General features: G+C 40.8%; 1 protein-coding gene and 1 long non-coding RNA gene across 3 annotated transcripts; one reads left to right on the forward strand and one right to left on the reverse strand.

The window, feature by feature from the left end:
• Positions 1-1,115: 1,115 nt before the first annotated feature.
• Positions 1,116-2,891, reverse strand: LOC138913627 (uncharacterized). Its single transcript, XR_011419435.1, has 4 exons — positions 2,734-2,891; positions 2,578-2,659; positions 2,144-2,250; positions 1,116-2,083 (listed from the first exon to the last, which is right to left on the reverse strand). It is a non-coding gene; the product is annotated as an uncharacterized lncRNA (long non-coding RNA).
• Positions 2,892-15,825: 12,934 nt separating this feature from the next.
• Positions 15,826-17,790, forward strand: Cyp12e1 (Cytochrome P450 12e1). 2 transcript variants are annotated; one of them, XM_017145737.3, is made up of 6 exons: positions 15,826-15,903; positions 15,968-16,058; positions 16,147-16,390; positions 16,454-16,570; positions 16,624-17,074; positions 17,137-17,790. In XM_017145737.3, exons 1-6 carry the CDS (start codon positions 15,826-15,828, stop codon positions 17,728-17,730), a joined length of 1,575 nt encoding a protein of 524 aa, XP_017001226.2. In that variant the 3' UTR covers positions 17,731-17,790. The 2 variants fall into 2 exon arrangements, with proteins under 2 accessions (XP_017001226.2, XP_070073110.1); XM_070217009.1 differs by lacking the exons at positions 15,826-15,903; positions 15,968-16,058 and having other exon boundaries at positions 16,268-16,390; positions 16,656-17,074.
• The last annotated feature ends 8,374 nt before the right edge of the window (positions 17,791-26,164 follow it).

The raw sequence follows: 26,164 nt of genomic DNA on the forward strand, positions 1-26,164 counted from the left end.
TACTCAAACACACACACGCATGCACATATACTGAGAAAAATATTAAATATTTTCGAAGCAGATCAACATCATTTGTTTCAAGCAACAGCATATTTTACTTACACTCATAGAAATTTTCCGGTAAAATCGCCCTAAAAACAAGGAAAATTGCCCTAAAACGGGGGTCAATGGCGACTAGACAACAAAATTAGGGCAAATTGCCCTAAAAATACGGGTGAATTTGTCACACATTTAGGGCGATTTTTCGTAGATGTAGGGCGATTTTTTTATTTTCAAAGCTAATTGCCCTAAAAATAGGAAATGAGACCCTTACACTAAAGGCAGTTTCCTTTAAATCCAGGGCCATTTTTTTGGACTTATAGGCGAATTGCCCTGGAAATCGGAAAAAATACCTTTAAACTAAAGGCAGATTTTCATAAATCTAGGGTGTTTTTCTGGATTTTAGGGCAAATTGCCCTAGAAATATGAAAAAATATCCTGAAACTAAAGGCAGATTTTCATAAATTTAGGGCGTTTTTCTGGATTTATAGGCGAATTGCCCTAAAAAAAGCAAAGTGCTTCCCAAAATTTCACGGCTTTTTTTATAAATAAAAATACGATTTAATTATATTTTTTTGTTTTTTTTTATATTTTTGTTTGTTGTTATTTACACAATTTCTAATTATATACATTTACATACTTTTCTACTTATTCTTATTGCTAAAAGAATTACATCGATCTTAAAAATAATGTTTTGGCTTAATGTATTTTTTGGTCTTTAGGTTGTGTGCTTCCGCCGGAGGGAATTTTAGGTCTTTTAAGGTTTATTACAATAAGTACTGATTATCAAATTTTACTTCTAATTGAATGCATAGAAATAATATTTTTTTTTTGAATGAACAGATTGTTTCTTTAAAATAGTTACAGTTTTAAGGTTTTATAATCCTTCAAGAGTTCGGATAAAGCTTTACCTTTCTTATCAGACTCTAAATGAATTTCATAAAACATTTTTTGGATAAATGTCGTGGTTTAAAACAAAAAATATTTTGAAGCACACATCAATACTTTTCAATAAGGTTCGCATTCTATAAAAAAACCTCTGATAGGTAAACTGGAAATTCACCAAGGTCAAAAAGGGCTTGTTCCCACGTTGCAGCTGAATGGTTGCAGTTTCGGCTTTCCGGATTAGCAATTTTCCGTCAATGCCTTTAGATGTGTTTGCAGTTCCCCAACAGTAGCCTTCCAAACCTAGAAACGGCTTCGCGGGTCCGCAATGGTGTGCTTCGCGTTCTTGCTCCCGCCGTCCTTTTTATACCCTTGCAGAGGGTATTATGATTTCAGTCAGAAGTTTGCAACGCAGTGAAGGAGACGTTTCCGACCCCATAAAGTATATATATTCTTGATCAGCATCACTAGACGAGTCGATCTAGCCATGTCCGTCTGTCCGTCTGTCCGTCCGTCTGTCCGTCCGTTTCTACGCAAACTAGTCTCTCAGTTTTCAAGCTATCGGGATAAAACTTTCCCAAAAGTCTTCTTTCTATTGCAGGTAGTATATAAATCGGAACGAGCCGGATCGGACAACTATATCATATAGCTCTCATAGGAACAATCGGGAAAAACAATGTAAAAAAAATTATATCTTGGGTGTTTTTGAACATATAACATCCTACTTTTGGAAATGTCATTTTTTATCTAATTCTGAATTTCGAATAAAATTTTTTCAAAATCGGGCGACTATATCATATAGCTGCCATAGGAACTATCGGAAAATTAATGGGAATATAATTGGAAATAAATTATTGCTTCGTTGGTTTTTTTTGTATTCTCTTCTACTCTAGGATATAACTCTTTTCAAATATTTTCGAATTTCGATTTTAATTTTATCAAAATCGAACTACTATATCATATAGCTGCTATTGAAACGAACGCAAAATTAATGAGAAATAATAGGAAAATTAACATTTTTGCGATTTGTAAATTAATAGGAATTATCTGCGAGGGTATATAAGCTTCGGCTGGCCGAAGTTAGCTTCCCTTCTTGTTTGTCATTGCTGTCGCACCAACACTGAATGGATCGCAAGCCAAATTAAAGTTGATTGTATCTCTATTAAATAAAAACAGTCTATTTATTGAATGAGAAAAGAAAAAGAGAAAAAGCACATACCTTCAGCGTGGCTTTCCAAAGATTTGAGCAGTTTCATTCCCTTACTTTCGCTTTTAAAAAGTGCGAAAAGTGGTTTGCGAAAGCTGGATCTCAAAGACGTTCTCAATCTAAAACAAGAGAAAAAATTGTTAGAAATTAATATAAAAATGCACTACTAACAGTCAGAATTTTCATTTAGCCTACGATTGCGTTTGCTGCTACTAAAAAGAAGCAACAAAAGCAAATTTCGGTTACTGACGAAATGACGCAATAGAAATTTGGGGGTTATTTTGGCATATGCACTTGTGAATGCGGTTTGTCCGGTGCATAAATACAGATTTCTGGTAAATATATACATATGTACACATGTGTGTATTCTGTTGCATCATCTTTTTACCTCAAGCATTATTTACATATACACATACATATATGTATACTCTTATTAATGTTCTTACTTTGTTCTGCCACACTTCCAAAACTCTACATCTGGACCGCTGCTTCCAGTCAAATCTTTTTAAGTTTCAGCTGCATTTTCCTCTGTTACAGATACATATGTAAGTTCAATTAGTTATTAATATCCAAATTGCACAATTATATATTTATGTACTCACCAGAAAACTGAGAAAGAATCGCCTCCCAAGTCCTTTAATAGCGTTTACATTTTTCACTTTTTCACAAACAAAAGGTTTCACACAAACACGTCTTTCACTGCCAATCGCCCGAAAAATTGTGACAAATGCAACTCTTTCTACCCCCACCCTTGCCACTGCAACGGACGAAAAGTAGCGAAGAAGAAGAAAAAGGGTGGACTTCTCTAAAGTCAAATGCGCTCAGCATCAAAATTCATAGAAAAAGGTCCGCCCTAATATACACACACATTCACTTGTTTTGACCTGTAAACCACACACACATACACACATGTATTACATATGTATCCATTAATTGCGTCTTAAAATTTCGTTTGACTCTTCCTTGCTTTTAGGGCAATTTCAGAACATTTTTTTTGCTATTTTGTTCAACGTTTTAGGGCGATTTCGCCCTAAAAAGAAGGAATTACTTTTGGAGTCGACTCATAAAAATTCGCCCTAAAAAGTAGGGCAAATTGGCCTTTTTGAAAAAACTAACCCTAAAAAATATTTTCCATGGCGATTTTTCGTATCTTTAGGGCTAGCCACCCGTATAATAAGAAAATTTTTCGTAGTTTTAGGGCGACCTCGGGTTTAGGGCGACTTTTCTAGTATTTAGGTAAAAATTTCTATGAGTGTACTTAAAGGGATGTTAAAAATTAATAATTTGATTTTAAATGATGTGTTGGAGAAATATTCTTAGAACTTATTTAATTAAGAAGCAAGTTACTATATTTAATTTAGATAAACTTATATTTAATATGACCAATTAACACTTTAAAGCTTAAGCGATTTTTAAAATCAAAAATATATTATTTTAATTAATTACTTACTTATTTATTTAAAAGTTGAACACATAAACTTTTAGGTTTGTGTTTTAGTGTTTAATTAATATTAATTATTTATTCCGATTAAAACAATATTACCTAGGAAGTTTTTTAATTAATATCTATTGAATAAATCATTTTCCCTATTGAAGGTCCCCAACTTTTCCTCAGTGTTATTACACCAACACACGCTCATAGACACCGACACACGTAGCGTAAAAATGCGCCTTGCAAAAAATTTCCATAATTTAGCGATCTAAATGCAAGTGGCGCAATTGAAGCGTAATTAGACCCTGCCAGTCAGTCACCCTCACATCCCTATATCCTTCGCACCAATACCATTACCAATGCCGGCACACGTGGAGGACTGTTGGTGGGAAGTGGCGCTAATTGGTTTCTGGTCAGCACGGAGGATGCAGCAGAGGTCCTGTTCCTCCAGCTTTCAGCGGACGCCAATTAAAAACGTGCTCACATTATGCTTTATTGACTTTCCCCCGCCACCTCCGCAGGAAAACACTCCACCATTACGGCATTCTTTCAGATATCTTCAATACCCAAAGGACTCGCTACCTGAAATGGGTGGAAAACGAAAAAAGGACGTCCAGGGAAGGGGAGAGGGCAGAATGGGCGTGCCTTTTAGCAATAATAACGTCCTCGGTTGGCCATAAAACAAATCATGCAAGTTTATGGTCACCTTACCTACATTGTCCACTGCGAAACTTTATCTCTCTATATGCGGCATTATTGCCACAGATTAGACACGGGATTTAGTACAATGCCCCCTTCCCGAGCAGGTGGAGATGTACGCATATGTGCGTATCTACATATAGGGCCTTCCATTTTTTCGATAGCCAGCAGAACGAATTAAATATGACCATTTGTATAATAGCCGAGACTGGAGAGCTCACAGGAGCACAGGAACCCCGATATCAAATACAATTATGGCTGGGGTGAATGGGAATGGGCTAAGTGGTATATCCTGGCCAAATTCGAATGCAAAATGCATGACGTTTCCTGTTTAATTCACAGCCGGGTAAGTGCTCCGGCTTAACCTAGGATCTGCAGGACAGCTAGGATTCGGGGGATTGACCGGGGTATTGTGACGACCTCGGACCCACATTTGGTTGGGGACCATATGCCTCTATATAAAGATAGTCTCATGAAGTCTACAGCCTCTTGGCTTGTTTTTTACACCATCAAGTGAACTCTTAATGGACTAAAGTGTATTTATTTATAAAAATAAAAAAAAGTTCTTATATGAAATTAACATTAATGTAAATATTTGTTTAATAGTCATCCGTTTTTATACATTAGGACATTTGATATTTATAAATAAAATGTAGGTATTTATTTATAACAAGAAAATAAATAAATCGAAGTTCATGTTATTCATTTGTAAACCGTTTCTTTTGTTAAAGTATATTAAGAAATGGTTTAATAAGTATCGGTTAACCTTTCGATACCAACAATGTTTAAGTAAACCCAAACACGATAATTTAAAAAAATTAAAACAACTTTTGGCATTTAAAGGACTCTCTCCCCGCTGCTCCTTCTCCATGTAAGACAACTGTCTCGGTAGATTCTAATTTGATGAAGTTATTTGCAGACCGAAAGCCATAAATAACAATTTTTTAACGAATAAGAAAGGCGACAAAGGCAAAGTAAAATTCCGGAGGAAAAGAAGGAAGGCGAGCGAGCAAATGTAAATTAGAAGCCAACTGTGACTGTCTAGATAAGAATGTACTTGCGTATATATATATATATATAACTACAGGGGGAGGGGGGAGGAAGTGGGTGGTGATGCTGGGCTGCCACCAGGACCCGAACCCAAAAGATACCCGGAATGCGGTTCGTGCTCGGCTGCGGCTCGTGGGGCACCAGTGTGCGGCATTTTATTTCGCATTAAGAGATTAAGATCAAAATTAAAATTTAAATTACCCCGCGACACGCTGCGAGTCCTCTATGTGTGGGTGTTGCCAACGTTTACTCTGTTGCCTTTTTGCCCTTTTTGATTACCTTAAATTGCCGCCAGAGCTCGTGGATTCACTCTCGACATTCTGCTAAGCAGCTGAATCTAGCAAATCTTCGGCGAATATTTAAAAATGGCGAGCGTAATTAATTTGTGTGCGAGAAAACCCGGCAGAAGCAATGAGACCGGCTGCTGATTGACAGACAACTTAATTGGGTTTCTCGAAAATATTCCGGAGAAACTTGCAATTAGCGAACTCGAACTTCGTAGCTCTGTATATTTTATAAGAAAACTCCACCCGCAATCCAAGTGCAACTACAACTGCACTTGAAGAAAGGAGGGTTTTTTAATAATAATTACAAAAATATTAAAATGTCTATAGATCCTTAAATTTTATTAAATCGTAATTTAATTAAAGGGCTAAACTCAATATATTTTAATATATAAACTCTGTATTTATAAATTAAGTTAATCTATTTTGCAACATAAAAATCTAATCTGTTTGGGAAAAAGTTATATTTTAAAATTCAAACACTTTCTAATATTTAATTTTTTTGCTCTAAATTTTCTTAGTGTTTCTCCTTATGTTCTGTTATTCCCCGCAATGTGTCTGTAACCGAAAGTTGCCGCAATGTCAGCATCAGTATCAGTCTGCTTCTGAGCCCGAGTCCTGGGATTCTCTCGTCCTTAGACTCTAGAGCTCACCCACCTGAGCCCACCCACCGGGCCGCAAAAAGGACTGCAAGTGACGCAATGCAAAATCCTTACCGCAAGCCGTAGAAAAATTTATGAGCACTCAAGTTGATTCAATTTAAAATTTCTCCATGCGGCTGCTAACCGAACCCTGTGTTCCTTGGCCCCTTTTACCCCCTTAACCTCCTCTTCAGCCTTCACTGGCAGCCCCCGAAAATGTGACGCTGACGTCTCATTTTTATAATTAGGCTAAGCCCAGGCCCAAAGCCAAGTTGCCAACTGTGCCTGCTTTTCTCTGATTTTCCCCGATTTTTCCCCGCTTTTCCACAGCTTGGCCTGTTTCTGTGTTGCTTTGGCCCGGAAGAGGCTTCCGTTGCCAAGGTTTTGCCACCGAGAACTATATACTACATAGTATGGTAGTGCAGAACAATGCGAAACTTTGTCTGATGTTATTTGGCTCGGACATTTCGGGGAAATGCGAAAAATTAGCAACTAGCAGCACGGCAGATGAGGAGCAGCTAAATTTGCAGCCGGCGAAAAGTTTGCCCCTTTTGAGTGGCATCAATTTTGACATTTACCTGCAACGTGGCTAACGGAAAGTTGCCAGCTTTCCGCTAACTGGGCACCTTTTCCCTAAGCCGATTTCAAGTAATTTCAGCTTTAGATTGTTTTCCTTTTCGGGTGAAAACTTTTCTTGATATGCCAAATTATTAAAACAAAAACAAAAACAAAAAAAAAATGCAGGGCAGGAAAAACTGCAACTAAAGTTCGGGCATGGAATGTGTCAGGATGTATAAGTCTGTAAAAAATCCTGCTCTGCTTTTGTTGTTCCCACTTTTGTTGTTTCGAGCTGGAAAAGTTTTTGGCGCAACGGGCACGGAAGTTGCAGCCAGGGGGTGTAAAGTGGGTGGGAAAGGCGGAAGTGGCGCATGCAAAGTGCAAAAGCTCGTTGAATATGACCGGGCATTAAAGATGCCATAACCGTGTGGATGTGTGCGAACGCTTCTGTGTGGGCAGGATGTCAAAAGTTGGGCTAAGTAAAACCTCATGTGCATCTAATTAAAAATATAAAAAACTTTATTTTAAAGCCGCCAAAGAAAACTTTGTCTCCTGCGGAAATGAGTGTTTCGGAGTGAGTGCGAGTGTGCGAGTGTGTGACAATAAAGCGAAAGGATTGTTGCCTCCTGCTGTACTTGTATTTAAAAGTTCCCTGGCATGTTTATCAGCATGAATGTGTAAAGGGATTTCTCGCAAATGAGCTGCCAAATTGGCATAACTTGCTGCGCGAAAGGTGACAGGCAAAACCAAGGAAAAACAAAGAGGAGCGCTAAAGTTTGAAAAACTCTGCATGGTTAATTAGTTTCATTTTTCGGGGGCTCATGCGATTTTTGAGCTGCTGCCATATCAGATGACTGAAAATCGGGTGGTTTTTTAATCAAAAATAAAATAAAATCTTTGTAATAAAAATAAATTGATATTTTTTAGCTTAACTTTGTCTGTGTTATTAAAAACAAATTTTGGAAAAATGAGATAAACGCACATTCATTAGTTAAATAAATAAGATTGTAAATAAGATTGCCATTGACTTTTATTAGTATCAATAAATTTACTTAAAATAAATATTATTAATTAATGTATTATAAATACATTTCTGTATTATATTCTAGTTGGTAAACATTTGGTAGTATTTTTTCTGGACTTCTAAGCTTATAAATAAAATAAATAAATTCTACAAAATGCTGGGCTTGTTTCTATGAGTGTTTCGTTCTATAGATGCCAGTTTACTAATTTTAACCCCATCCATTCATCAGTAGCAAATAAGGGCTTGGCCAAATCAGCTGCCGGCGACAAGTCAAGGGCTTAATGGTTTGCTTTTGACAACCAAATGCTCACTAGCAGCAGCAGCAGGGAACAGTATTGAATGAAGGTGGGGGTGGGGGGATATTTTGGGGCAGGAAGAACATCCCTGACCAAACCAGACAGATCCACTGACAGTCACAGCCGCAGTCCGTTTGAGTGACTGGCTGACTCTGACTTCGACTTGCACATGCCATCAGTGCTTCTGATCCTGGTCCTCGTCCTGGTCCTTTTCCTCTTCCCAATTTCTCCAACCCCACTTCGACCGATGTCATTAATGCAACTGGAGGCTCGAGAACCCGCCTTAACCCTTTTGGACAGGCCCAAATGCTTTGCATTTCTACTTTGCACTGGCCGCATGTGCGGCGACATTTCAGCCACCCAAAAATCCACCAGATCACCATTCCACCGGGAAAAGTCCACAGTTTTCCCGCTCCTCATTCGATGGGAGCAAAAAATAACAAACGAGCACAACATGAGCTGAAAATAAGATTTTTGAGCCATTTCGTTTTGTTGCGTTTATGTCGGGCTATACGTATGTGTGTGTGTTTGTCCGGGTGAGTGTGTGAGTACTTGTCCTAGTCTTGGTGACATCGTCTGGCTGACTCTGCGCCTCACTGGCTGATGTATTCATGAAATCGTGTGATTAATGGCTCGCACAACATTTGCACACACTGCTCCTCCTGCAACTCCTCCTTCTGCAGCTCCTGATGGGATCCTTCTTCTCCTGCTACTGGCACCACTGCTCCTTGCATCCTTTTGCTCATCCTCGACAGCCGGCGTATCTGTCTGCGTGCAGATAAACATGCTCGACCCGTTCCCCCTTTCAAGCACTGAGGGAAAAATTCAACCTTCAACCTCTAACTTGTGAAGGTTTAATGGTATATTTATTAATTTATAATACCAAGATCAGGAGCTATTATTACAGCAAAAATGATATATTTTAAGTTTTTAACTTTAACTTCTTATTAATTAAAATAAAAAATTGATAAAAAGTGAAAGTAAATATTAATATTTTTTATAAATATTATATTTTTATTAAAATATAAATATTTTAGTGTTGAAAAGGTAATAAGTTAAGTTTAAAATCAAATTTTCTATATTGATTAAAGGGCAAACTATGCTTAAAATATTTAAAGAAATTATCAAGCTCAAAAGAGATATTTTAACAAACCATATACATTTTTAAAGTGTGTTTTTACGTTTTTGTTTCAAGTGCACCGACTGCCAATCTCCGCCAGCAAATGCTGTGCATGCAAAACGAGCAAAGGATGTGTGGACGAGGACGGGGACTCGAACGGGGGCAGAAGGACATTGAGGACAGCAGCGTCGACGACGACGACATTGGTCACAAAAATTTTCCGGCTCTGCGCGTTTGTCTGCCATTTTATCAGAGTCGGCCGAGCCGCATGAGGCGTTGAAATTAACAAACATCCTGGCCTGACCAGGATCCCATTCCCCACTCCCCACGCCCCATTTCCCATTCCCATCCTGGGAGAAACACAAAAATGCGTCGTAATTAAACCGAATTTAATTGCTTTCGCCTGTGCCCCCGAATCCGCCGCCGCCCTTATAACTATGCTATAATCTTTGACACTTTTATTACGGCTCTAAAAGTTATTAACTTGATTTAATAAGCGCCTTGGACAGCCTAGCCGAGCCAAGCTGAGCGGCAGGCAACAACAAGGAATTTGAATGTTTAGCATTTTACAGTTTTATCTGAGGGCGAAAAGTTTGCCAAATGAATTTGATCGCCTTGGCATTCAGAACGTGGCTTTAATTAACTCATTTTTCATTGGAACTGCCAGCGGGGAGTCCTGTGGCAGGACGAGGGGTTGTACACGAATGCGAATCCGAATCCGAGTCCGGGGGTTAGGTAATCTTATCTGCTAGGTGGTTCTACGGTCGCTCGCGGGCGTTCATCCTGGGCCCATCACTCATCCGGAGCCCAAGCCTTTGTCTCCCTGCTGATAAGCCCAAGAAATTTCCACCTCCCCCTCTCAGTTTTGGCTGCCTTTTCGGTTTTATCAGCGTGAACAAATTTGAATTAGCTATTTGAATTTGGAATTTTCATGCCGAATTATGCGAGGCAGCGTAGCTCAGCCGAATTTGCATCGATTCGTTTGGGGGAAAACGGCCAGATAAATGTATGAATAAGCAATACCCATTAAAGTGTCTTTAAGGTTTTCCATGGTTGTCAATCGAGCTTCGAAAAATATCGACAGTTGACTATTTCTCGATATTTAATTTGTTGTTTCCCTTGAAAACATCAATATTATCGAATTGATAATGCCAAATATAGAACACAGTGATAGTTTTCGCCTAAAACTATTTAAAACGACTTTTCCCACAGCTCATCTGAAAAGCAAGTGAACTGATCTGAGCTGGCGAAAAATCGCCACAACACTTGAGCTTAATTTGTGGGAAATCTGCCATAATACGTGCTTTGAGACTCCAAGACAATGGCTTTGTCACTGGCACCGCAAAAAACCGAAGTGGGAAAACTGCTCACAAGTTGCTCCGTTTTTAATCAAGCTCGTGCTTTTGCATGGCTGCCATTTAGGTGGGTCAAAGGTAAATGCAATGGAAAATGCAGACCTCGGACCCTCGAAGAAAAGCCAAGAAAAGCCAGACGACACAGATGCAGACACTTTTTATGGGCAATAGAAAAACCTCAAAATTGCAGATTTAATTTTATTTTATTGCACTTTTCCTTGCTGCCAGCAGGGAAAATTGTTTCTTTATGCAGCATCTCTCCATTGTCCTGGGCGATGGACTGGCTGAGATGGGTGGAATTTAATCAAGAAAATATTCGGGGACACTTAAAACCCGAGTCAAATATTTGTGGCTGCCGGATGGACTAAGGAAATTCCATCATGTGCTGGATTATTTAGACTCTGCACCGAATGATTGCTCATTAATAAACATAAGCAACAAATTGCTCGACAAAATCAAAAAACCCAAAAACCATTTACGAGCTCAGTGAGCAGGATTCCACAAAAAATAAACAAAAGCCGTTTGCTGCGGTATAATATTTGTAATCAAACGCAGTCGGAGTCATAATAATCAAGTCGTAAAAAACAAATCCATTTTCGCGCTTGAATAAACAGCCAAAACACAGAGAACACTCAGCTCTCAGGACGAAGGACCTCCAGACAGGACCTGCAGTCGTAAGATGGGCAGTAAAAACAATGATAGTAATGGCGGAACATTTTTACACCTTCCACGGCAGCCACAAAAGGGATCAGGGTAAAGCATTTCTGTGGCCATAAAAATAAAAACAACACAAATAGCTCAATGCTTTTGCCCTCGGTTTGCTGGCCAAATTTTTACGATGCCGCCACAGGATGACAACGTGTAAATTTTGCGCTTTATTTAACAGGCCAAATGACAAATCTGAATTTATTTAACGATCGTAAAATCACTCATCAAACGGTGTAAATTGTAATGTAATAGAAAAATAATAACCGTCGTCGATGCAACGAAGATGTTATCATCGTAAAATCCAAGAGCGAGGAGTCGTTAAACCGGAGAGTCGAGAGTCGAGAGTCCTTCAGAGTCTGAAAGGAAAATCCTGGCGTTAGTTTTCACACCCGAACAGTGTCGGCCGGCGGATGCAAAGCTCTGGCATCATTACACTTGAGTGTTTTACAACTTCCGTTGAGTTTCGCCCTGGCCATAAAGTGTAATCTTCATGTTTTTATTAGGCGATGTGGGCTGGTGGGTTGTCAATGGCGCTGAGGACATCAAATTGACAGCTCCTTGGAGTCGTAAAACTCAGCCACTGTCTGGCTGGATGGCAGACTATGGCCGTTTATATACATATGTTTGGGGGTAATGATTGTCACCGGCTAAACAATTAAATCGAGGTTAGGAATGGCGCATAAAAAGCGCATAAAAAGGCCATAAACACAGAAACCCTCGCCATGACAATGATGATAATGATAATGATATCGTCAACGCATCGTAAACATTTTAAGCCAGAGTTTATTTTCATTTGGAAGGGATAACACGAGAGAGCCAAACATGACCCCCATGCGATCTGTGGCCTCGTAAAACGCTGAAAAGCTGATAAGACACTCGCCGCTGGTAATGATAATAAAATTATAAGTTACACCCACATATGCTGGGATCCTTTGGGTCGAGCAGAGTCCCTCTGGATGAGTTTCCTTGTCATCCTTTTCCCGCCGTAAAGTGCGCTAATCAGCATTTAAAATTAACTAAATGCCCGCCTCTTAAGACAAACTTGATGAGTTTGGCCTTTGGCCCGCAGGATATTCTTGGGTCCTTGCGTTCTCTCGGGGCTGTAAAACCTGGTTTATGTTGTTGGGCCGTTAAGTGGATAGGAGATGCGTTTTTCATGTAGCTGCAAATGGCCGAGGCATGTGGCTTCGCATCTCGAGATGGGCCCATAACACTTGAGTGTGTGCAAAGTGACAGTTGATTGCTCCAGTTTCGTTCGTCTGCGAAGTGCTAGGATGCTGAGTTGCTGGATTCGCATTTTAATTAATTGGCAGATGTGTGTGGAGGAAATCGGCAATTAAACTTGAGGAGAAAGATCTTAATTAAATATCTGACAATCGAAAGAAAGCATATTTGTTGTTTTAATTTGTTGTAGTTGTTTTGCTAAATTGTATAATAAATTAAGATTTTTGTTTGCTTAAAAGGATTATATTTATAAACACTCTTCTGAAGATAGGTTCCCAGAAGTAAAGGCTTAAAGTATATTTATTATAAATATATTTATTATTTCCTGTAATTTATAATATATATAATAAAATATAATATTTATTGGAACAATAATTTTCTTTAAAATGTTTTAAAAAAAAAACCTACATTAAGTTTCCTTTACCCTATTCTAGTTCCGCTTTAAGCCCCATTATCATATGGCACTCTCCGGTTTTAATTGGGGCCCACGGTGGAGAGTGCGTGTCATCCAAGCACCGGCACACACAGATACACCCGTGTGCACCCCACAAGGGGAAGCTTACTTCCGCCATTTTCTATGATGAATTGCTACTTTGGCTCAACACACGCACACCAACGGCAGTTCGCCGCAGAGAAGATGCGCAGACAGGAGAAAAGAACAGAGATGAGCTGAGTACAGCCAGGAGCTGAAAAGGAGCAAAGGACGAGGGACGGCCGACAGGACCTCGCATAGATACACATTTATCCAGCTGTCGGCGGCGTTGACAGGAGCGGGGGCGAAAAAAGGAGTGCAGGACTCCGAAAAGGACTCCTGCTTCGACCAGGCAGGTGAGCCCGAACTCACGACTGAGAGCCAAAAAAAGGACACGGAAAGTGCACTTTGGACACGGGACACCCACACATCGGGGTGCTTTTGCCGCTTATTTATGTCTGGCAATCATAAAGCGCGCCGAAAAGAGAGGGCGATATAGTGACGCGAAAGAGAGAGGTGAAGCGAGTGCAGGTTATGGCCTTCTATAACTCAGAACTCTTGGAACTCTGGACCCGGAACTCAGGACTCAGGACCCTGGACTCCCACATAATGCCGCCTCTTTCTGGCCAACGTCTGCGTCCACTTTCGTTGGCTGCTGCTGATGTATTCCATACAAATTGCAGGTTTTAGTGTTTTTATTTTTGCCCTCCAACACGGGGGTGAAATCCAGAATGCTGAATGCCGAGTCCTGCCGATTTCGAGGGTGGGCGGCTGAGTGGGTGAATGGGTGAACGGGCGAGTGGGCAGGCGCATCATCCATCAATGGCATTTGCGGCAAGGACAGCGGCGAATGCTCTCGGTGAGTGCTTCTGACGTTTTTGTGTCGCAGACACAACAACACTCAAAGGGGCGGGGAAGGTCCTGGATCTGGCTGGCATCCCCTTTCATTCTTTTTTTTGGGCAAAGTCATGCGGCGAAATTTGTTCACTTTTCGCTGCAAAACAAAATCAAAATCTCTGCACTTGGGGGAAAAATACGATCTAATGTGCTTGACTTTAAAATGTTTCGTTGGGCAAAAAATACTTTTAAAAAGTTACTTGGAAAGAAACAGGAAATTAAAATTAAAAAAATTATTAAAATATATAAAAAATTAAACAAAAAATTAAAACACATAATTAGTTTTAAATTTTTTATTGATTTCTTTATTTTACATTTTGTAATTAAATTCCAATTAGAAGGTATTCTTAAAGAAATTTGACAGAATTTTAAAAAAACATTTTAGGAACTCCTTTTCTCCACTCCATTACACTCCCTTTTCTGTGTCCTTTCTTCTTCCTTGTATTTCTATTGCCAACTCCACCCATTCTCCGTGCTTCGCTATTTGTAAAATAATAACATAAAATATGGCTGGCCTTGAACAATTTACTTTTATTTTATTTTTATTGCCCAGCCTCCATGGAAACTCCGCTTCAGCATGTGAACCCCTCTCTTTCTTGCTTCCTCTGTGTGTGTTTGTGCCTTTGGGCTTGTGTGTGTGGGTTGTCTGCATTGTTGTTGCGCCTCGCTCTTAGCTTCATTAAATTTATGTTGCAACACCCCACCGCCCCCTTTTACACCAAATATCCTGGGCCTAGTTGCACGTGCCGCGTGGCCGTAAAACAGATCGTAAAAGTTTATTACTTGCGGCTTTTGTTTGTTGCTCTTTGTGTGTGAGTGTGTGTGTTGCTTTCTCTTTTTCCCTGTGTGTGTGTGCCGCTCTCTCCTTCTCCCTATTTCTCTGTGTTTGTGTGTGAACCGCCGTCGCTGTCAGCTGTCAAATTGAATTTGTTTATATTGCCAACAGCTCGCCACTCCAACAGGTTTCATTTTCACTCCCATCCGGAAATCATTGCGTCATGCTGATATTTTGTATTTTAACCTCCCCCCTCCCCCTTCCGCTACCACCACCCCCGCCACGCCCCCTTTTTTACGGCCTGTCATTCTCAGGCTTTGTGTTTAGGCTGCAAAAGTCGATTTTTGTTGGTTTAGGTCAGTTTAGTTAGCTGGCTTTGACAGCTCAAAGTCGAGGTCAACTTTTGTATGCCCATCATCAGCTGTCTCTCTGTGTGAGTGTGTGAGTATGAGTGTCCCTGTATGTGTGACTGGGTCCCTGTCTGCGCTGGCGTGCGTGTATATCCTTACATTGGATATATTTATGGGGCCGCTGGCCGAGACGCGTCCCCTCGCTGCGACGCGTCCTTGTCAGTTGCCAAAAACATAAAAAATCGATTTTATTATAGCCGTCAGTCTGGGCCGTCTATATAGATTTTCTGTCACTGCTGATATTGCCTTTGTCTGGGTGTTGCTGCCTGTGTGTGAGTGAGTGAGTGTTGGTGACAGGCTTAAATTTCAGGCTGACTTCGTTTAGTTGCGGGGTAAGGTTTTAAAGTCACCAAAGGGCCAACAGAGCGTATACTTAATGTATGGGAAAGCGTACAATAAGTGAATATCAACTGGTTTTATAGATTGATGTAGATTAAGTTTTTAATATCTTATTATTTTAAAGATTTTTCATGAATTGTTCTATTATCAAAAACAACCCAAAGCTACCATAAAATATTCAAATTATGACATCAGAAAAAGCTATCTTCCAAGTTTTGTTATCTTTCCAACGAAATAAGCTACCAAAGAGCACGAAACAACTGAGACCAAAACAAAAAGCAGAAAAAACATAAACAAAATTAATCAAATATTCACCCGCTGAGCAAAAGAGCGAACGGAAAGCTTTGCAAAGCTCACTTAACGTAAATTAATCAGAAAAGTTTTCTAATCGAAAGAATTTAGTATGCAATATGTTGTCAAAGCAGTGGAACGCAAATAAACAGATCTCTAGGCAGATCTACCAGCTATACAGAGGTCTGGCCCACAAGGTGAGGTCTAATTAGGGTAAAGATCTATTATAATTAAGAAAAAAATATTATTTACATTTAATAGACCACTTCGGTGAGTTTAGAGGAGGCCAAACCCTATGCTGATATTCCGGGACCAAGCAAATTGCAATTGATACGAGCTTTTCTGCCGGGCGGTAAGTGGAGGAAAAGCTCTCCAGTATTCTCTTTTACTAAATTTGATTTGGAGAACTGATGATCTCTTTGTAAAAACCCTCTCTTTAGGTCGCTATAGGAATTTGCCGGTTCACGAAATGCTTCTCGACATGAACCGTCAATATGGCAGCATCTTTCGGATGCCCAGCGTCGCAGGAACTGATATGGTGCTCACTATGAATCCCGAGGACTATGAAGTTGTCTTCCGAAACGAGGGTCAGTATCCATATAGAAGGAGCTTCGAGGTAATGGACTATTTCAAGAGGGTTCACCGGCGTGAGGTGTTCGATGGCTACGATGGCTTGACCTCGGGGTAAGTAAAATTGATTATAACTATTCCTGATTTTAAAAATTTAAAAATAATTTTCTGCTATAGAAATGGACCGGCCTGGGGAAAAATGCGTACTGCTGTAAATCCAATTCTATTGCAACCTCGGAATGCTAAGCTTTATATGAAGAATTTGCTGCAAGTCAGCGATGAGTTTCTCGAGCGGTAAGTATAACGAAGATTTTAAACTAAGCCTGAGCTCATAATTTTAATATTAGCATTCGAAATATTCGCGATCCTGTAACCCAAGAGATGCCAGATGACTTTGCCGTAGACATTCGTCATTTGGTGATCGAATCAATATGCTCCGTCTCCTTGAACGCCCATCTTGGTTTATTGGGAGAGCAGCGAGATAACAAGGATATTCAGAAGGTGGTCTCAGCTCTGCAGGATGTTGTGGAGCTGGGTTTCCAGCTGGACATGATGCCGGCCTTTTGGAAGTATTTGCCAATGCCCAATTTCAAGAGGCTAATGCGTTCGTTGGATATCATTACGGACTTTTGCTATTTCCACATAGAAAACGCTTTGAAGCGGATTGAAGAGGATGCCAAGGCGGGAAAACTCAACGAGATTGGGTTGGAGAAAAGCCTGCTGGAGAAACTGGCCCGTTTTGATCGGCAAACAGCTGTGATTATAGCCATGGATTTGCTATTTGCCGGGGCGGATCCGGTGAGCTTACCTAAATTTAATCAGTTAAGGAATATTTCAATAAATATTTTATCCTCTCTCAGACCCTTGTATCCCTGGCTGGAATCCTGCTGAGTCTGTCCAAGAGCCCCGACAAACAGGCTCGACTGCTGGAGGAGATCAGGGAAATACTGCCCAACAAGGACTCGCCACTGACCATGGAGAACATGAACAATCTGCCCTATCTGAGGGCCTGCATCAAGGAGGGCATTCGCATGTATCCCATTGGGCCGGGAACCCTTCGCCGAATGCCCCACGATGTAGTGCTCAGTGGCTACAGGGTGATAGCTGGAACGGATGTGGGAAACGCGGCCAATTACCAGATGGCCAACATGGAGCAGTTCGTGCCAAAGGTGCGGGAATTCATTCCAGAGCGATGGTTGCGCGATGAATCCAATGCGAACGCCCATTTGGTGGGCGACACTGCCACGCCCTTCATGTACCTGCCCTTTGGCTTTGGGCCAAGAGCCTGTGCTGGCAAGCGGATCGTGGACATGATGCTGGAGATAGCCATTGCCCGGCTGGTCAGGAACTTTCAGATCGGATTCGACTATCCCATCGAAAATGCCTTTAAGGCCAAGTTCTTTGTGCAGCCAAATATTCCCTTTAAGTTTAAGTTTGTGGAGCGCAGCGATTGATGTCCTTGATTTTTACATTTCATAAGCACACTCAGGAAAAAGACGACACGAAATATATAATCTAATTGTCACCAATATTATAATTGATATTTATTTGCTTGTAATTAAAATAAAGTGTTATTAAATACCTATTTTGAAACCCATTTAATGTAGTTTTAAAGATCTTTACCTTTGTAATTTTGTTTTTCTGAGTGAGCAGCTCTTTAGTGTCTGGCTAAAGACTTTCGAGTGGTTCTGGTTGCATACACATGTCCTGGCCGCTGGAGTGTCCTCTTGAGCTCAGCACAGCAACATCCACTTGAGCCAACATATCTTTATGGCTGTCCCAATATAACTTTGGCATTTGCCGGGCATCTGAAGAGGACACTTGACTGGTGGTGAAAAAAATACTCTGAGTAATTTATATGGAGGGGTGGAATCTCGGAATTTAAGGAAAATACCACGGTAAAGGTATTCCAAACTGAGATTACATCCAAAAAATAAACTTTCCTTTGAAGAAGAATTTTTTGTGGCAGTCCATAAGTATGCAACTCTGTCAAGAATCAAATGTGGCGCCTTCTATACATCGGATCGACTTTCAACGACTTGATCTTGCAGTTTAAGAAGTACGGAATATAAGTTCCTGTTAGTAACTGTTTCCTATAATTTTTCTGTATTATTGGGCTTTAAGCCTTCAAAAGGGGGTAGCAATTTGTATGCTCACTCATCGGTAGCCTTCCCTACACTTCCCCAACCTTTCCATCTCCATCCCCATCGCCATCCCATCAGACTCAGACCATTTCTATTCGTATTCCTCGTCCTTCGTTATCGCTTGTAGTTGGACAAACAAATGCGCCGACATAAATAATGCAAAAGTATTCATTTTGACATCGAATAGACAAAGTTGCATTGAATTTTCATGTTTGTTCCTCTCGTTCTTTTATTTCTTTCAGTTACTTGTGCCGGGTCTTATCTGCCCCCCGTTTCTGTGTACTTTCTGCCTCCGCTGGAAAGTCCTGCTCGTATGTCCTGGATTTTATGCTGCAGACCGGACTCACTCGTTGGCCGTCGTCTTGTGCATTATTAAAACTATTCTGATGGCGCTTCCGAGGATGGGGTCCACTTGAAATGTCAATGCTGGGTCCGCAGCTCCTTGCTCCCTTGCTCCTTGCTCCCGTTTTGCAGTGCATAAAGTTTTATCGTTGCCGGGAAGGTGGAAGTTGGAAAAGGGGGGAGGAAAGAGGGGCATTGGATTCCCAGCCCGCTGTTCTGTCACGTTTCCTGGCCAAGCACTCTTGCAAAACTTGTGCCCGGGACGAAATGCATTTGCAATTGCATAAATGAATAGCAGGAGGGGAATGGCGGAGTGTGTATAAGAAGAGGCTACGGACTACAGACAAAACGAATGGAATTCATTATTGGCCAGGAGATGTGTCCTGCCGAAGGTGGGAGGCAGGAGGGGGCGTGGCCGAGGTGCTGGCCTTTAAATTGAAAATGCATGTCAAGTATCGACTGTACTGTGCACACAAATCACAGTTTCAGCGCGCATTTCGCAATTTTCGTTGTTGGATTTTCGGGGGCGGGGCATTTGCACTTTATGACATGGCACCACCTTCTACACTCTACTTACTACCCCCTACCCATGTTCCCTTCAAAAAACCCCTTTGAAACCCCCTTTCGGTGCCCATAAAGTGAGCAATTAGACAATGTCCCAGCCTATTCAGCCTCCTGCATCCTTCGTCCTGCATCTTGGCAATTGGAATTTCGGCTTTTCGCATTGAACTTTGACTTGCCATCAACATGAGGTTCGGGTACAGTGCACATAGAGAAAATTGCATTCAAATTGTAGAATTACAAAGATTATAGTGCAGTACAACAGTACAGTAAAAAGACTTAAAGAATTATAGAAAATTCCATACAAATGCATATTTTAATACATACCAAGTCTGCAGTTAACCATTATTTTCATTTTTAAAATATGAAAAAATTTGAAAGTTCTTCTTCATAATTTGTATACACTTGGTATTATTCATATTTACATTTAACAATTAATAACGAAGAATTAATTTTGAAATTTTGCTGAAGAGACAGAAAGACATGTTAAAAATTCCTTATAGAATAAATTTGTTAAAATTATTTTTAAGTCTGCAATAAGCCATTAATAAAACTATGTAAAATATGAAAAATATATATGAAAAATGCCATTAAAATTGTAGTTTATTTTATTTTAAGTAAACTGTATACAATTTTCTAAAATTAAAAAAAAGTTTTCCCATACTCTCGAGATAATTGCCTTCCGTAATACTTTACCAAACTTTAAATGCCTTGTACTTTTGTCACGGTGCTCATATTCCGATTACCCCTCGGCCGTCTTGCCACAGATCTTGTCACATGACATGATGGCCGTCCATTGCCGAGCTGCCAATTTGCAACAGCACGGGCGTGGCAAACGGACCACGCCTAATGATGGCATACATAACCTGGCTTCCCCTGAACGCCTCCGACTTGGCCACGGCACACGCCCACGCCAGGTCCTTTTGCCTTGGTCCTCGGTCCTCGGACCTGTTCCTCTTCCAATTTCTATTCCTGGTGCCTGGGCCTGCTCCCTGGTCCTTGGTCCTTGGTCCTGGGCAAGTGTCATGTCACACAACGCACTCGGCTGGCTTGTCAATTTCGCAGCTGGGCGTGGCTGGAAGCCGAGAGCATGACTTGAGCCCCAGTGGCAGGCATTAGCATGTTCCACCGAAGGCAGAGTTTAAAGGCAGGACGCAAAAAAAGTATCAGCATTGCAGTGCAGGACAATCGGCAGGCACACCATCTACCACCCCCAGCCACAATCCCACTCACACCCCAATCTCCACCCACTTTTCACCCCCCGAGTTGGCGACCCGCCCTGACAGGCGTCCATGATTAATGGTTGTCAATGGCATTCCGCTCGGATCGGATCGGTTGGGCTTGACTTGGCCTGCATGCGGAAAGTAATTTTGTTATTTTAAGAAAAGCCCTCGCAGGCTCTAAGGATTCTGTTTTGCAGGAAATTGATTCCCCCCGCGCCTTTTTCCTCCGTTTTTTTCCACACCGCTGCCACAGGAATTCCCCAACAAGTCGCAATTTCGCAACCTTTTGCACCCCGCGAGGTTCGAAGCAGAAAAAAAAGAGAGCAGAATATAAGAATAAATAAAAACAGGGGCTAGATGGTGTTAATGGCATTGGAAATTTGCGTGGGGTGCAGAGCATTTCTAATCGAATTGTATTCCAAATATGCGTTTCATGGGAAATTGAAAAATTGCGCCCCAATTGGGTGGATTTCCTCCAGGCGCAGATAATGCCGCCAGAAATTTGAATTGTTTGCTTTTCAGGGTGCGGGGTCCATAATGTCTATCAGATTGTTTGGCATTAATGATGTCTTGGGCAGGGGATCGAACTTTTGATGAACAGGCACTTAGCGAAAATGAATTAAATGATATCATTGAGTTTTTACTGCCAAAGGGAAAGTACGTCATCAGTAGTTAGGATCAGGGTTTTTTTTAGAATATCGTTTTATAAGTTTAATAAATGGAGTGTTACTTTTTAACGAAAGATAATGGCTCAAAATGTAATAAGTACGCAAGATACCTTTATTGCTATTCAAAATAAAATATTACATATTAATTAAATTTTAAAAATAAATGAAGAACAATTAAAGAATTACTATTGAAATGTTACAATAAACACTTTTGATTAACAGATATTCAAAAGGCGTAACTATAAAGCTCAATATTCTCAGTCCCAAAGGACGATAATATTTTCATATTTCTCTAGAGTTTTCCGTCTTTTAAGGTTAATTGGGAGCTCTTTAATCCGCGCCCCTGAAATCGCCCGCAGGACCCTGCTGCTGCGTATATATTTTTATTAATTTTCCAAATGAATTCCTGACAACGACAAAAAGACAGTGACAACGATGACAACAACAGCGGCAGCAAGAGCAGCAGGAGCAGCCGGAGCGGCAGACAGAAAGCGAGTTATCCTGGCCGCCGAAGGATAACAAAAAAATGGGGGCAGCCATTGTTGGCCAGTGGCAGCCCGCTTCTGTTTCCCCACTTTTTGGACTTTTTCTGCTCTTTTTGGTAACTGTTGGCGACATTATTACGTTACTTACTTTACGCCATAAATGTTGTTACGTCATGGCAACCACCCAAAGGCGCCCACCCACCCACATGTGCGCTAAAAAAGGGCAAAACAATGAAATCAGAAGGAGCAGAAGGATGCGATGGCTGCCATCATTGTTATGTGAATGTGACGACTTTTTGACTTCCGCCACGCTGATGTTTCCGTTTCCTGTTTTATGCACAACTTTTGTCCGCCTTTCGGCTCTCTTCCTTGCGCATCCTTTGTGCGCTTGTTTCTTTATATTTTTTAAATGTTTGCCGCTGATGAAATGTAGCCAAGGATAACTGCCTGACGATTTCACGCCGCGTTGAATCCTCCTCCGCTCCTTTGCGCCAGGATATTCCCCCTCTCCCTCCCAGCGTCCCATGTATATGTATGTGCATCCTCAATTTCCCTTTTATGTTATTTTAATTTTATGTTATTGTTATGACACAATGAAAATAAAATTGAATTGACACTGATGTCCTTGCTTCCTTTGCCGGGTTTGGGGTCCTGATAAGTGCGTATAAGAGAGCTCCCGAAAAAAAAGAAACGAAAAGGGGGGTGCTCGCCGGTTGGCAGTGACGTTTTTATTGCCCGGACACACGAAGTCCAAGTGGCAGGCAGGCAGACAGGATCACAGGATATTCAAATGGGCCATAAGTGCGGTTAAAGCGTTTCGCTCGCTTGACTAAATCTCAATCTCAATGCCAATCCGGCACAGAAACTTTCAATTTTTAACGCTGCCAGCTGGCGACATGACCTCTCTCTCACCCTCCGATGCCCGTAAATCCAACCTCCCCCAATCGCTGACAATATTATTTGTCGCGCAGGTTCAAAACAATATCATAAAGTAATTTATATGCCTGGCAGGACGAAGGACGAAGGCAGTGGGAGTGGCTGTGACTGTGGAGAGCGGAGCAAAAGGGATCGGATCGGATTGGGGGCGGACTGCCTGCCTGCCTGCCTGCGATGATATATGGGCGAAATGGCTTTTTAATGACAACGACGACAACAGCAGCTTGTACAAATTACAAGCCAGCACACACATACACACACGTACAGAGATTGTGATTGACCAGGACCTCCGATGTTGTGCGTTAATTTGGATTGTCTTTGGGCTGCAGCTGCCTGATAAATGGGTCACACGTACGGGTTCCCCGGTCTCCATCGGAATCGGATGAGTGGCTGAGTGGTGTTGTGACGGCGCGACTTCATCAAAATCTGTCCCACTAATGGCCCCGAGATTCTCATAAGCACATTGATTGCTGCCCAATGGAATTTGATTTTTTGTGGTTGAAAGACTTGTCTTACTTGGTTCTTAAAGGTTTCAGATGGTTGTAAGGTGGCTTTAAGGTTTTTATAGACTGAGACATTTATTTATTTATTTATATGTATAATGCTATTTAAAAACGACTTACTAAAAATGGACTGGAGCTTTACAATCAGTTATAATATTCATTAAAATTTATGTATAATTGGTTAATTAGTTTTAATGATAATTACAATGTCAGTAAAATATTTTATTTATGGGATTGGCAGAAATAGAGTTCTAATTTGATTTATACAGCTAATAGAAATGTATCAAAAATAATTACAGTTGCTAAAATTAGTTATTATTTTTATATTATTCCTTTGTTAGATATTGACCATTATGATCGTCTGGTGTATTCTATCTAATTTTTTCATTAATCTTTCCATAACTAAATTAAAGCTAAAGCCAACTAGTTTTAGAGGAGTTCGAACTTGGAATTTTGGACTCCACTTGATTTGACAACGACATTTATTGCTCGCACTTTTAAAAATTCATTTGTCAGTGACACTTGGCCAGGACATGAACGGCAAACAAAGCGGCCGAAGGACAAGCTGCCGGCTTTTTCTGTGGCTCTGAAACCGGGCTCTGAGCTCTGGCCTCCAGTTTGGTCTGGCTCTGGTCTGGTTTTTGGCCAGGCCCTGAGTCCGATTTCGATTCTGGTGGTGCTGCTGCTACTGATGCCGATTCTGCTGCTGCTTCTGGCCAGGCCGGCAATATCCTGGTGTGGCTGTTGTGTTGGCTTTGCGCAGATAAGAGAATTGTCCTGTCAACCGGAATGATATATGCGCCAGCGCATTCAAATTGGGCTAACAGACGAACCAACGGCGGACTGGCCGTGCGATTGAGGATTTTCCTCCGCCCATTCCCCATCTCCCATTTCCATGGCCATTCATGGCCCCACATCCACTTCCATTTCCATCTGCAGGATGTGTTTTTCTCGCACATCAGCGTGCGTTTCCCATGGAATGCTGATGATAGTCCTTCCCCCCGCCCGAAACTCCTTCTTATATGCACGGGGGTGGGGTGAGGCATCCTTTTTTCCTTCTTTGGCTGCTGTTTTATTTTCAGAGCTTCTTTTTTCCAAGCGGGTTTGTCGAGTTGAAAAATTGGTGTGAAAATTCAAAAGGAGCTGCGAGTGTGTGAGTTATGCGAGGGCTTGGGTGAGTGTGCGAGGGGTGTTGCGAAATTACTTCGTGTGTAAAATTATGCGAATTGCGTACGGGGAAAAAATGGGGAGAAAAAAGTGGCGAAAAAGGCACAAAAAAGGTGAGCGAATATTCATGCACGTAGTTGCGAATGGAAAAGCTGGGTGGGCAACGGCAAAGGGGGTGGGAAAATGCGGGCTCCTCACTGCCTTGGCATCTCACTTTTATTGCATTTCAACACTTGAGTATGCGCGCATGCAGAATTTCTCATAATAAATGTAATAAATAAAAATGTAACCTGAAATGTGACAGTTTCGTTTGAAGGGAACGGGTGAGTGGAATATAAATCCGCGACATACCGAATAAAAAATAAGGGAAAACAGGTGAACCCAAGTGCCTGCACCCACATAACTTATTAACAAGGATGCCTTCTGAGTGGGTGTTTTAAATATTACACAAGACTTAAAATTAACTGAGTAACTGACAGCGGAAGTGGATTTTTCTGTTCACAGTAGCTCCGTTCACCCAAGATCCAGTTGAATGATGACATCATTGGACTACAGTTTCCCCTCGATTTGAGTGGTGTCAGCCCCGGGCCACACATTTCCTTAAATTTGCCCAATTATCGTCTATCGTTGTGGTTCTCATCTCCTCCTGCTTTTCGTATTAACTTGCCCATGCTCTCGAATTTGTCAAACTACGCAGTAAATACAACAAAAACCGCATACTAACTCATTCCAGTCAGGAAAAAAAACTAGATCGAAAGAGGATGTTTTGAAACTTAGTTTGTATTAAAAATTACATTTAAACTTATTTTATATCCAGAACATTTTAAAAATATTTTGACGTTGAAATAACACGTATTAAACAATTTATTATAAATTCAATAAATAATTATTATATTTATTTTCGCAAACCTAATCTCTTCGTCGTAACAACCTTTCCCAGTGTATTTCAAGTCAATGATATATCCCAATTGTTTCATGCAAAATCAGCACAAAATTTTCAACGCCACAAAGAGCAGCGTCATCAGTTACAAGTCAACAACATCGGGAACTACGAGCCACGAGAACGATGGGGACAATGAAATAATTGACGCCATTGATGCCGTTGCCAAACTCCAACTCAAACTCAAACAGAAAAGCCAGAAATCAGAAATGTGAAACAGGATGCAGGATGGGGCATACAACATTCTTTGGGAATTGAGCTCATTATGGCATCGGCAGCATCACGAATGCCATGCCAGAGCCACGCCTCCATTAGTGTAAAAAGCCATGCCCCCGGCCAGGTCCACGTCCCCTTCGCCTTCGCCCGCCCACTCGCACGCCCCTGGCCAAAAGTCACAGTGTGGTCAAAAGCGGGCTTCTCTAATGGAGGCGTGGGCTAAATCAAAAGGGTGGCCAATGGATAATGGTGCTTTGGCTGGCTAACGATTTCAAATTGCGTCAAAGATGAGATACTATGTCGAAAGGAGAGCAAGTGGAAGCCTTTTAGAGGGGTATCAGGAGGGATCTATGTATAACCGGAAGGGTTCTTCATCGTTCATTCAAATAAAATATTAAAAACAGAAAAAAGAAAAATTCTTAAATTTTATCCTATTTTGAAAATTTAGATAGAAAATATAATCAATTAAAAATTGTACATTGCTTAATGATTGGGATAATGTCAGTTCCGAAAACTGAAGTAGAGCACCTCTAAAAATTATATTGTATTGTGTTTTTTGTTTAATAAAATTCTAAATATATTATATTTGTATAATTTTTGAAATGCTAGCAATGATACTATTATCCGAGGTATGGACTATACCTCTTGCGTGTTTGTTAAATTAAATTATTTAGACCTTTTTTTATCTAGTATTCATATAGTC

Source organism: Drosophila takahashii, chromosome 3R, assembly GCF_030179915.1.
Source record: "Drosophila takahashii strain IR98-3 E-12201 chromosome 3R, DtakHiC1v2, whole genome shotgun sequence".
Classification (NCBI taxonomy): Eukaryota; Metazoa; Arthropoda; class Insecta; order Diptera; family Drosophilidae; genus Drosophila; species Drosophila takahashii.

Excerpts from the sequence above, each read along its gene's own strand:
- Cyp12e1 (XM_017145737.3), top strand. The coding sequence starts at position 15,826 with ATGTTGTCAAAGCAGTGGAACGCAAATAAACAGATCTCTAGGCAGATC. Across the intron at positions 16,059-16,146 it reads ACGAGCTTTTCTGCCGGGCG|GTCGCTATAGGAATTTGCCG; the intron begins GTAAGTGGAGGA and ends CCCTCTCTTTAG. Across the intron at positions 16,391-16,453 it reads TACGATGGCTTGACCTCGGG|AAATGGACCGGCCTGGGGAA; the intron begins GTAAGTAAAATT and ends TTTCTGCTATAG.